Source organism: Atta colombica, unplaced genomic scaffold (assembly GCF_001594045.1).
Source record: "Atta colombica isolate Treedump-2 unplaced genomic scaffold, Acol1.0 scaffold46, whole genome shotgun sequence".
Classification (NCBI taxonomy): Eukaryota; Metazoa; Arthropoda; class Insecta; order Hymenoptera; family Formicidae; genus Atta; species Atta colombica.
Window position 1 is genome coordinate 301,612 of NW_017259535.1, and position 13,806 is coordinate 315,417.

The 13,806-nt window shown below is 31.6% G+C and overlaps 1 protein-coding gene across 2 annotated transcripts in view; it reads right to left on the bottom strand.

The window, feature by feature from the left end:
* Window positions 1–13,806, bottom strand: part of LOC108691349 (FERM domain-containing protein 5) — a 33,708-nt gene that overhangs the window by 14,883 nt on the left and 5,019 nt on the right. For both annotated transcript variants that reach the window (XM_018199049.1, XM_018199047.1), the window contains exons 2-4: window positions 8,014–8,118; window positions 5,334–5,376; window positions 1,614–1,790 (exon numbers count right to left, since the gene is read on the bottom strand). In XM_018199049.1, the coding sequence (XP_018054538.1) occupies window positions 1,614–1,790; window positions 5,334–5,376; window positions 8,014–8,118 (325 nt within the window). The remainder of the gene's footprint in view (window positions 1–1,613; window positions 1,791–5,333; window positions 5,377–8,013; window positions 8,119–13,806) is intronic.

The window sequence follows — 13,806 nt, forward strand, 5'->3', positions numbered from 1 at the left end:
TTAGAAAAACCTTTTTTGTAAATCTAGTTCCTATTAGAAAGAGGTGCTTGATGAGAGTAATTATTGAGTACATTCTGAGATCGCATGGCAGATAGTTAGAAAAATAATAAGCGCTCATCGCGGCTATTACTCAAATTGCAACAGGGCGTGCACGACTGGATATAAATCGTCCGCAATTGAGAAATGACTGTTGCATGAACCGGATGTTAAAGACAAATGACGGGAAAGCAAACAAATCTTCTCGAAATATCAAATTAATCTACGGCAGTTCCTATCTTTTTTAATTGATAAAACCCTGTCTTATGTATATAAAAGAAGGCATTTATTTTGAAGAACGTGCGAGGAATCTGCACATGAAAAACGGTCTACTTTAGCAAATAGGAGAAACGCATACCGATTGCGTTCCGTTACGAGAAACGTACAAGAACAGCTATTGCCAAGGTCAGCAAAAAGATCCAACGGAAAGCGAATAGTTTTTATAGCTGCGGCCACGATTCACTGGAAGGTGAACGATCTAAGAATTGATGGTCGACGACCGAAGTTTTAATACAAAGAGTCACGATCGGGTACGGTGGAAAGTGACGGGTCATTGATTGCTCTCTTACTTCTCAATAACGAGATCGTAAGACAAAAAGATTGATTCCGCATTTATACCTATAAAAGGACACCGACTCTGGAAGGTTACTTTTTAGACTAACTTCGATCGCAATCTGAGATTCCGTAAATAGACAGTTGCATTTCTCGCTAAATCACAAGGAACTAAATTTAACGACGTATGCATGTACAAATACGTAAAGACTGATGAATGTGACTTGATATTAATTAATCTAGTAGCGAAATTGATTAATCTGTATTTGAACAGTACCCATTATTCATCTATCGACTTTACTTCAAAACACGCTTAATCGTTTTTCACGAGAGACGTTGACAGATTCGAAGTATTAACTGACAATTTTTTTTGGATGAACTTCAGAGAAAATAAACGCAAAGCCATGCAGTCGTATATTTTACGGAAATGGTGTTGCACGATCGATGGGCGACGATCAATGGAAGGGGTGGGTGATACATGATAACTGTGATAGGTCACTGGAAAGGAAATCCTGAATTATGGGATTCCCGAAGTCGAGATAAAGGAATAAATTGACCGAATGGACACATGAAACGGAGAGAAGCTGAAGCTGCAGAAACTATATGGCTGCAAACATCATGATCGTTTATTGTTCACGAATCCAATATTAGATATAAAATAATCATACTAATCGTATTTATAATCGTATTTATAATCGCCAGTTATAATTATTTAATTCGGCTACTTTCCAAGAATTTTCACTAAATTAACACAATTTCGTAATAAATATTTTTGATTAACAGAAAATAAGATTGAAAAGCAAAATACGATTTTAAATAAAAAATAATAGACAATTATATGAGAGAAATAAAAGTCTTTTTTTCGTTTATAAAGACTAAAACATCCTTTCAGCGTAAAGCTTAAGATCCGGGTGAAATGAGTTATTCTTGCACTTCATTACCTTTTCTGCCATTAAGACACGACATTATGATATAAAATTCGAAAATAAAAAATCAACGAAGGATGACCAAAAGAACAAACTTACTTTGCACGATGCAAGCCACTAGCAGCGCTGCCTCGCCGGGGCTGCAACACAAACGTCCGTAAAGCAGGTCCCTTTTGAGCTGCTGGTATACTTGATACCTGGTGATCTCCTCCTTTAGACGCAGAGGATCAGGCGGGTAGAATTTCACGCGAAAGCACAGCAAAATCTCGTGCATATCTGAAATATAATGACAGTAAAAGGTCGGATATGTTTCAGCCAACCAACATCTTCACTTACGACTTGTGTACTTTTGTCGTGCAAGAAAAACACTCGCAACTGACATTCGGTAAACTTTTCAATATATTTTAAATCAAGCTAACATAAATATGCTAAATTCATATTTATTCCCTTCCATACAAAATCATCATAAATATATAACCGTATATTATAATCTATGTAAATATAGTAACAGTATGATTAATTAATTAATAGTATGATTAACAGTATTTAATTAATAATATGATTACACATAGTCGCACTAGAAAGAATTTAGTTAGAATTAATTCTATTTAAAAATTGACAAATCAGAATTTTCTGAGTAAATTTATTAAATTCTTGTTGAAGTTGAGATCAAGTCAGAATTCTGATATAATCATTCATCCATTTTCAATCAGAAATTTTTCTCAGTGCTTAAATTACTTATAAGTTGACAGTATAAATATTGCTCGAATCTCTGTATTTTAGTATAATATGCTAGTCATATTCCAAAAATCCTGCATTACTTATGTTTTGTACAATAATATTCCTATCCATACTGCAAAAATCATTACTTATTAAATCTCCTTCGTTACACACATATACATATATCATTGTATATTTATTACAAAGAACGCAACAATTGGATTACATGCAATTCAATATAATTTTATAATACAAATTTTGAAATAATTTAATAGAGCGTTATGTATATCGATCTTCTCAATAACTAATCTTTTAATAGAGTGATATCGACCTTCTTTCTCTTCTTAGAACAACAATCGACACATGCAATCTCAAAGAAAATAGCATTTGCTAGTATATCCTACGCGTATAAAAACACTTCAACGAAGACAGAGATGAAAACGGACAATGACGGTAGTAGCAGACTAATGGTTTCACATGTGGGAATGCAATGTTTGTAAGTTCACATTTTATGAATGTGTATATATATTTTCTACGTATATATTTACCTCTTCAAATGTTTTCGAAGTTACACGACAAAATTATATAAATAGAATTCAGTTCTGAATTTGATCGCAAATTATAGACCGCCTAAAGTGAGCTTAAAGAATGAAATCTCACTCTTAAAAATTAACAATTGAGCTTACACATTTTATGATAGATTTTATGATTTTTATTATTTTGCCATATACGTATAGGTATTTCGTAGAGGGAGAACGTTCGCGCAAAACCACGTAGATATTTATTTTATACAAATAAGAGAAATATCAGCTGACGCAAATATACACTTACGAACGCATCGCTGATGCAAATCGAGCTCTATACTCGCGATAACATAACGTTGCCGCCTCCATAATGCGAGGTCATGATCCCATTCGATATGGTATCATTACAGCTCGTTGCCTTCGACAGATATAAAATTCTCGCGAGCTGTCTCTAGCGTTGACCTTCCGTAAAATATATGGAATATCAATCAAACAAGTTATGTTTCGATCTTGTGTCAAGCTTGCTTTATATTATACATACAATTAAATACAAATGCATTTATAATGTAAATATATCATACATTAATTCTATCAACTCTATGAGCATTAAGATCAACAGGTACGCGACAAAAACGCTCATTCGTGATCCAGAAATATTTCTTATTATGTTAATTCAAAGCTAACCCTTCGAATTTACTTAATTTCGGCTCAAAGAGGAATCTCCGCAACTCTTGTCGCGCACCCTCAGCGAGCGCAAGAGTATTTGTTTTTCCTTTTACCATTATGCGACATCCAACTCTCTAAAATCTTTAGAATGGAATTTAATTCTAAAGACTATCACCACTTTAGACTATCCATAATTCATGACTAAATTCGGGACGGAATCTTATTTTGCGTATCGCGTAACATAGAAAATATTTAACACGTTAAATGCCACGAGTTCACCAGTGACTGGCATTCAGTTTGTCAGTAGCACCGTGGAAGGCGTGGAAGGCACCGGCGATGTCAAGATTAATAGAAACACATAATTCGAATAAATGTCAATATTTCTAAACTTTTTAATATTATCATCGTTATTACAATAGTATGAAGAAATTAATGCAGTATTGTGCAAATCATGCATTTGGGCAAATCATGTAATATTAATGTGGCATTCAACGTGTTAAAGAAATAAAATATACACATATAGAAAAAATATACATATATCAGTGATATATATTTTCTGTGTATGTATTTTACTTCTTCATTAATTTCTATGTTACACGACACACAAAATTATAAATAGAATTCTGTTCCGAATTTGATCGCGAATTATAGATCGTCTAAAGTGAGCTTAAAGAGTAAAATCTCACTTTTAAAAATTAACAAGTGAGCCACTTTTTTGCTCAATACTGATTCAATTGTCACTATTTAGAATTATTACATTATTATTATTATATATTAATTAATATACCACTCCGAGGATTTTAGAGAGAATTTTTATTTATTCAAACGGATTGCGTGATTGCTGGGCCGAGTTTTAGAAGAAAAAAAAATATCTTAACCCTTTTGGACAGGTCTGCTCTGAAGTCCGTTCAAGTTTACGAGAATAGGCCAGCGGGTCGCGACTGCTTGAAACTTTCATGTGACATCGACCGACGTAATCGGACGCGGGAGGGAAAAGTCGTACGATCGACCTACCTCGGTCACAGCTGTTCCGCTGATACCTGCGTTCTCTACATGGCAACGTCATTATGGCCGATCAACTATGAGGAACGCTTTTGTGACAGTATAGAATTTCCGTGGCAGAACGAGATTGCTTCCGAGCATAATAAGACGTTTGCTCGGCGCCGATTTGTGTGTTTCGGATTACAGTCATATCCGTTGCGTATAGTTAATGGCCTCGTGTTACGCCATGTTACGAATGAGATAGTTGTTGCAATTTGAGCGGGAGAATGCTCGGTATGCACCTCTTCGAAAATAGAATAGAATAGAGATACACATAGGTTTTCCATTTTCATTTTCTAATTTAAAGCTTAAACATAATCTTACTTAACCCAATGATAATGTAAAATTTATTATTTATTTATTTTTGTAACTATGGTTAATCACTGATAGTTTCGTAGTGTGTATGTGTAATAACTTTAAAAATTACTCACTACAATATCATCAATTTATAATCAATAACTAGAAAAATACAATTTTTACAATATCATTAGACTGAGTCTAATTACAAGTCAATCAGAAAATTAAAAACTAGATTTAAATAAATAAATGGAGTGACCACAGCATTTTAATTATAATTTTTCAAGTATAATTTTTTATATCTTATTTTAGAAAAGGAAAAAGGTATTGCCTAGAAGTCTTGAGTTCATTATTTTCCATTATTTTTCTATCTTATAAGGATACATAAGCTAATAAATAAATAAATTTAATTATAACATAATATACTAGTAAAAAATGTAATAAAATTTAAAAAAATGTTTAAGTATTCTAAGCACCCCTACTTGTCAAATAGATAAAGTCTCTGCAAGTTAAAGATCTGCATAGTACGCCCACATACGTAAAAGTTTATTAAATTCCGAGTAATACCAACCTTTCACTTGCTTGATTGCCGTTTTCGCTAGGTCCAACCAATGCTGCAAAATAAGAAATAATCAAATACATAATATATATATATACATGTAACATAAACAAGAGAGAACTTATAAATACGTAAGATGACCGCAATACTGTTGCGAATGTTTACTAAAAATTGTTATCATTTATTTACCATTAATCGACACTAGTTTAACAAGTTAGTCTAACAAATATTCTATATATTTAAATATTTATATTTATAACATAAATTTAAGATACTTCGAGTGATATCTTGTTTTTTGACCGCTTTTCTTGACGTAGCTAATGCTAATGCTATCCAATTTGTGTAACTATCCCGCGCAAGAACGAGAAACAAAAAAAGTTCGTCGTAAAATTTTGTCTCTAATAAGCGTCTCTAATGATACTATCGTAACAATCCACGTTCGCTCGTAAGTATGACATTTACCAGAAATTATACCAACAGTATGAAATCTGTTCTCATACTGTTTCAACGAGATTAGTATATAAAGATTGAAGACCATCACGTTGGTTTTTCTAACGCAAGTGCGTAAACTATATTATATCGTCGAATTAGTTGCTTTCACAAAAGATAATTGTTGCAACTAAGCTGTTATATAAATAGAGATTTACGCGATGAGTTTTAGGAATCTATAATATATCAGATCAAGGATCAGTTGCACCGAGCAATTACAGATCACTTCAAACTATTTAGTGGATTTATACAAGAGGATAAAATGGAGCAAATAGATTTATGATTTTATCCTATATCTCTTTAAGCGTTACAATGGCCACCTTTAAAAAATGAATAGATAGGACTCTGCAGGTGCCGCTTAGGGTAGTAACAATCGATATGACATACGATACAATTTATTATTCTCGCAGGATTTATAGGTGACACGTATCTCTTTCGGGGTTCATTGTCGCTTATCGAAAGTGCAAACTTTAAAAATTGTCGCACTGCGCAAATATGCTGAAAGAATATTTACAATTCCTATTAAAAAATTTCTGCTCGTACGGCATGAATTGAATTACGAAATAAGAAAATGGCGGAAGCGAAGAATAGCTTGAGGATAGGGTGCGGCACGTTAATTTTTAAAGATGGAACATTTGCGGATGTCCGGACGGACAATATTGATTTCACCAGGCCTTAAACGGGAAGACCAGAACTTGGATGCTGTTTTACACCGAGATCGCGAGATCTTCCGCTAAAAAACGAGAAATAAAAATAATTCCGTGAAAATTATGTAGAGCCTCGCGTGTATTCTCTTGAGTTTATTTCGCATTATTTTAAAGACTATACATATATGTACACACACACCACACACACACACACACACACACACACGCACGCACACACACACACACGCGCGCACGCACGCACGCACGCACGATTCATTCAGTAAAATGATAATTTCTTATGGAAAAAAATTGAAAAATATTACTTTAAATGCGAAGGAAAGAATGAAAAATTACTGATCTCTCAGATTTGTGTTAAAATTAACACAATTTTCATTCTGGATTAAATCTTCTGCAACCGAAATTAAGATTCACGGCTTTTCCCAGCGCACTCCATCCATTTGGATTTAAGTAAAAGTACACGTTCGTTTAAGGTAGACTAACTCATTGGAAATAAAAAAGCAAGCAATCATGAAAAAATTCTGAATTTTTGCTTAACTGCGAATTACAACTTGATATGAATGTATTGATTGAACATGTTTATTATAAATATCGACTTTTGTTAAAAACACAATGACTATACATTCGCAAAATAAAACAAGTTAATTGTGCGTATGATTTTTATTTTTGTAATATTGTAGTTATTATTTTTCTCTTCAGTTGTTATTAATTTCAACATGATACTGAATATCGATGTAATTGCAAAATATGTCATACGTACATATATTTAAAAACATACGTTAACATTTCCACGCGTTTGCAGGTCTTCGTGACGATCGAACATTTATAAGGTAAATTAGATTTATACCCTCTAGCCTGGAATCGTTGGATCAATGCGTTGAAACGCATCGTTATTAAATGAAACGATATAAATATTATTTTGAGATCGATAAATCTTTTTTTCCTTTTTTATCTTAAATGAAATTTGTCACAAACAATTACTATGGTAGATGCAACAGTTATTGTTATTTCCATGACAAATTTAATAACATGTCTTAATACTTGAAAATAGCAATTTAATTGCGTAAGTTTTAATTTGAGATATTACGGATGGAAAGGAGTGGAATAAATGATTAACCGTTAAAACGCGTGTTCACAAGCGAAGTACAACAGTGTACTACGGTGAATCGTTAGTATTTCAAGGCACGCCTATTTTTAAGTCCTCCGGAATTACATCGATGACCTAAGAATAACGATTACGATGTACGGCGCACGACATGCCATTCCAGGTGTTAGTAGAGCGAATTTAATTGCATGACAGAGATCTTTCCGTCTTCCGCAAATGAGTCGACCATCATTCGATAGAGTAACATTAAAAAAGAACAAGATAATTACACGAATACTGTATAATACACGTATTGCGAAAATTGTATGTTCGATTTTGATACGCACGTGAAGATATTCTGAAACGCCAAATCAAGCAAAAAAAAAATCAGAAATATGACATCTTGAGAGTCGCGTTTTCTTAAAAATTCATCACTTTATAAACGCACACTTACTCTTTCCCTTTCTTTATCGACGTAACGAAGTCCGAAGTAATCCATCTCCAAAATGTTGAGTTGTTTGCACACATATTCGAGTATGTATCGTCCTTTTTCTTGTGGCTACAACAAAGAGGAAAAAAACCATCATAATAATCAGATCGTGAATTTTATTCAGTTTTCTCCAATTTATTTTTCGTACGGAAAAGGAAAACGCTAGCGGGAACAAAAGGAATGACATATTGCTAATAGAAGTAGTTTTATATTTAAGGAAACTTATAATACTTAATAGTCTCTTTTTTCTTCTCTCTCTTTCTCTCTCTTTTTCTTTATATAAATAATGATTTCCAATAGCAGTATGGCCAAATTATGTAACCCCGAGAGATATCATACAATGTTAACATATCACGTGGAAACGGAAAAATGTAAATACATTTTTTCATAAGCGACTTCCATCGTATTTCTGAAATGAAAATTTCTTTAAAAAGAAATAACAGAAATGGGTTTTACTCCGTCGTATTCTAATTGTAATGCAAATGCAAATCAATGCGCCACTTTTTTCTGTCGCACTTCCTGAATGATAAAAACAACACGGCGCGTAAAGTGTGTAAATAATACCGGAAGTATGATAAAAGATGACGAGTTGAGTTCCGATTGCTCGGAAATCTTTCGTTTTCATATTCGAGTATCTAAAACGATGCGTTTATACGTGTATTTATTCGTGCAAGCATTCTTACGTGTTAAAATTAATTTCTAATGTCAAGCTAGCAAGACCAAATGAACAGAAAAAGACATATTGAATTATTTAATGTTCATTTTGTAATAATTTGCTACAAAACATAATTTTATACCGCATGTCATTTTAAAGAAAATCGTGCCGCTGCTAATTTAATATCAAACAAAGCAGGAACAAAAGAAAAAAATTCTTATTCTTAAAAGAAAAAAGAAACAAGAAAAATAAAAACAGATGTAAAGTATAATAGTACTGATTTGTGCTATAAAACATAATTTTGTACCACATTCCATTTAGAAGAACAATCCATGATTTTACTAACTTAATAAATATAAAGCAAAACCACGAATTTCTTCTAAATGACACGTGGTACAAAATTATATTTTGTAGCATAAATCAAAATGAGTACTAAATAGTTCAGTAGATTTTTTTTTATTTTGTTCATTTGATCGTACTAGCTTGACAGTGGTTAAAAATTATATATATATTAAATTAAACATATATTACGCATGCATTACATAAACAATAATAATTTCAGCTCTTCAGCTTCTTATCACAATCTACGACAAATAAATACTTTTCCGTATTTTGATAAATAATACTTTACAGTTGCGACAATGCTACGAAAGTATAAACTATAAATCAGGATCTCGACGCCTTTGCGACATACTATTCCTATCTTGCGGAAACGGAGCACGTGCGCTTTAACGTGGCTTTCGCAACCAAGTCACACTGCTTTCTAGGATCGTCAACTTTCAATTTTATGTCGTTTTTAATGTGTGTGATTTTTTTTTTTTTTTTTTAAACATGTCAATCTCTTGAAGCAAATTTTAATTTTCATAATATTTAAATCTGATAGAGATATTATCTCAAAAAACTGACAAAAAAGTTCAATTCCTTATCATGCTGATGTGAAAGCTCGCTAATATCAATATGCTACCTCGACGCATTAAAAATGATATGATCAGGACAAATTTGAAAATACATGTAATAATATAATACTTAAATATCGTTTAAAGCCATATTAAAACGACATCGTGCTGATATATTGCAAAAGATAAACGGCTTCCCACACGTGTCGCATACGATACAGATTATATAAAGAAATGAACTCAGGCGTGATTTTTGCAACAAAAACTGTGATTAAAATGAAATCGCTGTAATTATGAAACATAATAGTTTCGTAATCACAAATTAAGTATCAACTGATGCGAGGTCATAGACCAAAAAAAAAAGAAAAATATTATTTTCTCATCTTTACGTAAGTTGTACATATACAAGATTTAATGTAAGCATTATTTACGTTTAAAAGAATCAACAATTTTGAAAGAAAAATCACTGTTATAGCAGACTTATTACAAGAGATTAAAAGAGATATACATACATATATATGCATGATTACACTAAAAAAAAGATGTATTTAATTTTAAGATATTAAAATGTTTTATTCTTGTCTCCGTGTTTTAAACATTTAATTTAACATTTTTTTCAATAAGCAAAATACTATGTGTTATAAATCCACATATTGTTCTGTTTACTGAAAAAGTTTAAAATTAAACATCTCTAAGTGTTTACAAAACAAAAGTAAAACATTTAAAAAAAATCTTAAAATTAAACACTTCTTTTCAATGTAGTATCAAAATACTTGAAGACTATTTTGAATAATTCTTATAGAATTTATTTCTGATATTCAGTAGAAGAAATTTGTCTTGCAATTAGTTGTACTCATAATATAATACAAATTCTCATATTAGATACCTCATGTAATCGGAGAACCACTGAGAACAAATCTCAACCCATTTCGACAATAACCAAATACAAAGTTATTGTACTATTACTTAACAAATGCAATAAATAAATAAAAGCATATTTTTCTGAGTCAAAATTTTTATGAGAATCATGTTTCTGAGAATCATTTTTACTGTTATTTTTCAACACTCGCCTCTTTTATCCGTTGAAATTCAAAATGATTACATTTTGCATCATGATATAAAGCGATGCGCTTGCAGTACAATTGAACGTGAAATGCGATATCCCGCACTATGTACTTTTACAAATGCAAATTTCTCTGTGAACCACTATTGAATGAACTATCCCCGAGGAGGTGCGGCGCCGAAATGTCACGTCCCAAAATAGCTCTCGTATCGAGAATCAAATTGAATATTTCAACGTAACATTCACGATGGTTTGGACTACTACGGTTATTACTACAAGTCATAAAATAGTACAAAATATAAAAGTTTTTCACGAAACCGAAAATGCCACAGTTGTTTGCACACCAGTCATCCCCAGCACATCGAGTGTTTTTAGCGGTCCTCGTATGTGTCAAGAGCCACGCGACAAACTATATGTATGTTCGAAGTGCACAGGGTTCTCTCTTGGTTCTACACGAAAATTTCCGACGTTTCACGAACTTGTACCGAGAATGTACAAGGGACTTGATGTGTTAGCATTATTGTATATTAATAGGAGCGAGCTCCGCGAGTTATTTACTCGACTGAGATTGACGGCACCGCGTACAATATGCTGTACGGTACTCGAGGAAAGCGCTAGTCTTCGTATGCCTGACTTAAATCCGTGCGGATGATAAAGTCATTATTAATCGGAATCATTACAGATTACCGAAGAAATGCTACAAGCGACAAATTTCGAGCATAAAATACAAGATTCATACGAGATATTATGAGAATTAGAAATAAAAGTTATGTTAAAATATCATTTATAATACAATTACTATTATTTTTAATCACTACTTCTAAATTACGAAAGCTTTTTTCATTAAAAGTTTGATGCTTCTGGAATTTTATGGAAAAGTCATTCTCTTTCACTTGTGCTGGCTTCTTAAAGAGTTCGCTATTTAGATAATGAAAAATCTATTTATAGCTACGATTTCACAAAAAGAAAAATTAAAATTTAAGCGTTACATTTTTCATATAAATTCCTTGAAGAGAAATAGAAAAAATGGAACGTTATATATCTATGCTAAAAATTGACATTAACTCCATTAAAAGTTGTTAACTAAATAATTAAAGTAATACAAGATGTAGGTACAACGTTAGCATTGTTCTCATTATCAGCAGAGCCCAAATCTTACGATTGCTTTAACTAAATTCTTTATAAGAATTGAAGTATAAGTAGAATTGGTCTCTACTTCGTTCATGCAGTAGTTCAAGATCGAATGAGTCAGCCATGAGATTTCAACACGACGGATCTCATGAGATTCAAACTCATTTGACTTCTCTAACTGTTAGTTTTATTAAATCTCCCTGCAGTTATATTGGTAATAATATTAAGGAGATACAGATAAGGAGATACAAATATTGTAGTTCGATTCACAATATTAAATTCTTGTTATGATATTAAATTATAAGTTCAATTTCTTGAAACAATTGCCAATGAATCGCTCTCGACGAAAGTAGAGACTTTACACTGCGATAAGAAAAGAGCTTTTGAACCTCGTTATCTAAATATTAACTGCAAAGCAATATGAGTAGTTAAATGATAAATTAAAGCTATAAATAATAAATAAGCAGCGCGAAACGTTATTATGCCATACAAAATACCGGTGAATGTGTGTATATAAATCAAATACATAGATCTAATGTAATTAAAAAGGATTTGCATACATTAACTAGAAATATATAAACAGTATTAAGAAACGAGGTAATCGATATCAGAAGAATATCTAAGTAATAATCATTTTCAGATTATTTAATTATACGTGTACTGTGATATATATATGTGTGTGTGTGTGTGTGTGTGTGTGTGTGTGTGTGTGTGTGTGTGTGTGTGTGTGTGTGTTTTATAACAATAAAGTTGATAACATAAAGTCGATAACATACTGAAAAAATACTAAACTTTAATAATATTTGTTTGAATAACTCTAAATAAATATTTACTAAATATAAACATATATTTATTTAATATAAAAATCATTAATTTGATTTAATTCTTTTATTATTCTTTTATTACTCTTTATTGAATAAACATTTATTTATTGTAAGTAAATATTTTCTTAGTACTATTATACAAAAATATATTAAGATTTAGTAAATTTTTTTTCAATGCAAGATGTCGACTTATATTGATATTACAGCCTAAGAGATCGTACAAAAAATTCGCAAAAAGCTTTTATCAGTTCTGACGTGTTTGACTCATTTATGAAAAGAAAAAAATAGAGGAAATATAATAAAAAAAAAGATACGTACGTATGTATGAATAAACCTTTTCTTGAGTATTCTTGAGATGTACGAAGTAAAAATTCAAATTTGCAATTCAATGCACAATTTCTACTGCACAAGAAGCGTATCTTAAGCTCGGCTGTAAGAGCAAGAGACATACTTTAAATTCTTTGCAAAGCTAATCTGAGCTACGTAACTTCCAAGTTTATCTTTATAACTCGCATGTCTATTACGTAAATATAACAAAAAAGTAAAAATGAAACGATATGAGCAAATAAATAGATACATATCGAAAACAATTATTACTCTTTTTACAACATAAATTTATTGTAAAACATTATTGTAAAAAATTTAGCTCTCAGTCTCGATGATTTATGGCTCGTTCAATTTTATTTCATTAAAAATTTGTTTCTTGATTACTCATAAATCAAATGATGTATCATCCGTCAAATTTATTTTTCTTTTCCTTTGAATTTAATTATTTTTTTGTTAGGATAGTGTAAAGATCTACTTTTTCCATAAAAGAAACAATAAACTTGTATAAGGTTTTAGAATGAATTATGAGAATGAATTTCAAAGCATAAAGTCGATCAACAATTGTGTCAAGAAATTTGCATTTATCAGTAATAATTTAAGTATATCCGTCACGTCGACAGGGAGTAGTAAGAGGTATAAGAGAACGGCTATCATTGATTCGTAGCCTAGTGACCCTGTACCTTCAGACACGATGGCTCTTATAGACATCGTTGTTTGCGAAGGAAGATCTGTTGAACTTCATATTTGCGAATATAATCCCAACCGCGAGATCGACTTTGCGGAATCATTCTAACTTCAAATTATCCAAATATAAGATCAATATATACATATATACACACACACATATATATATATATATAT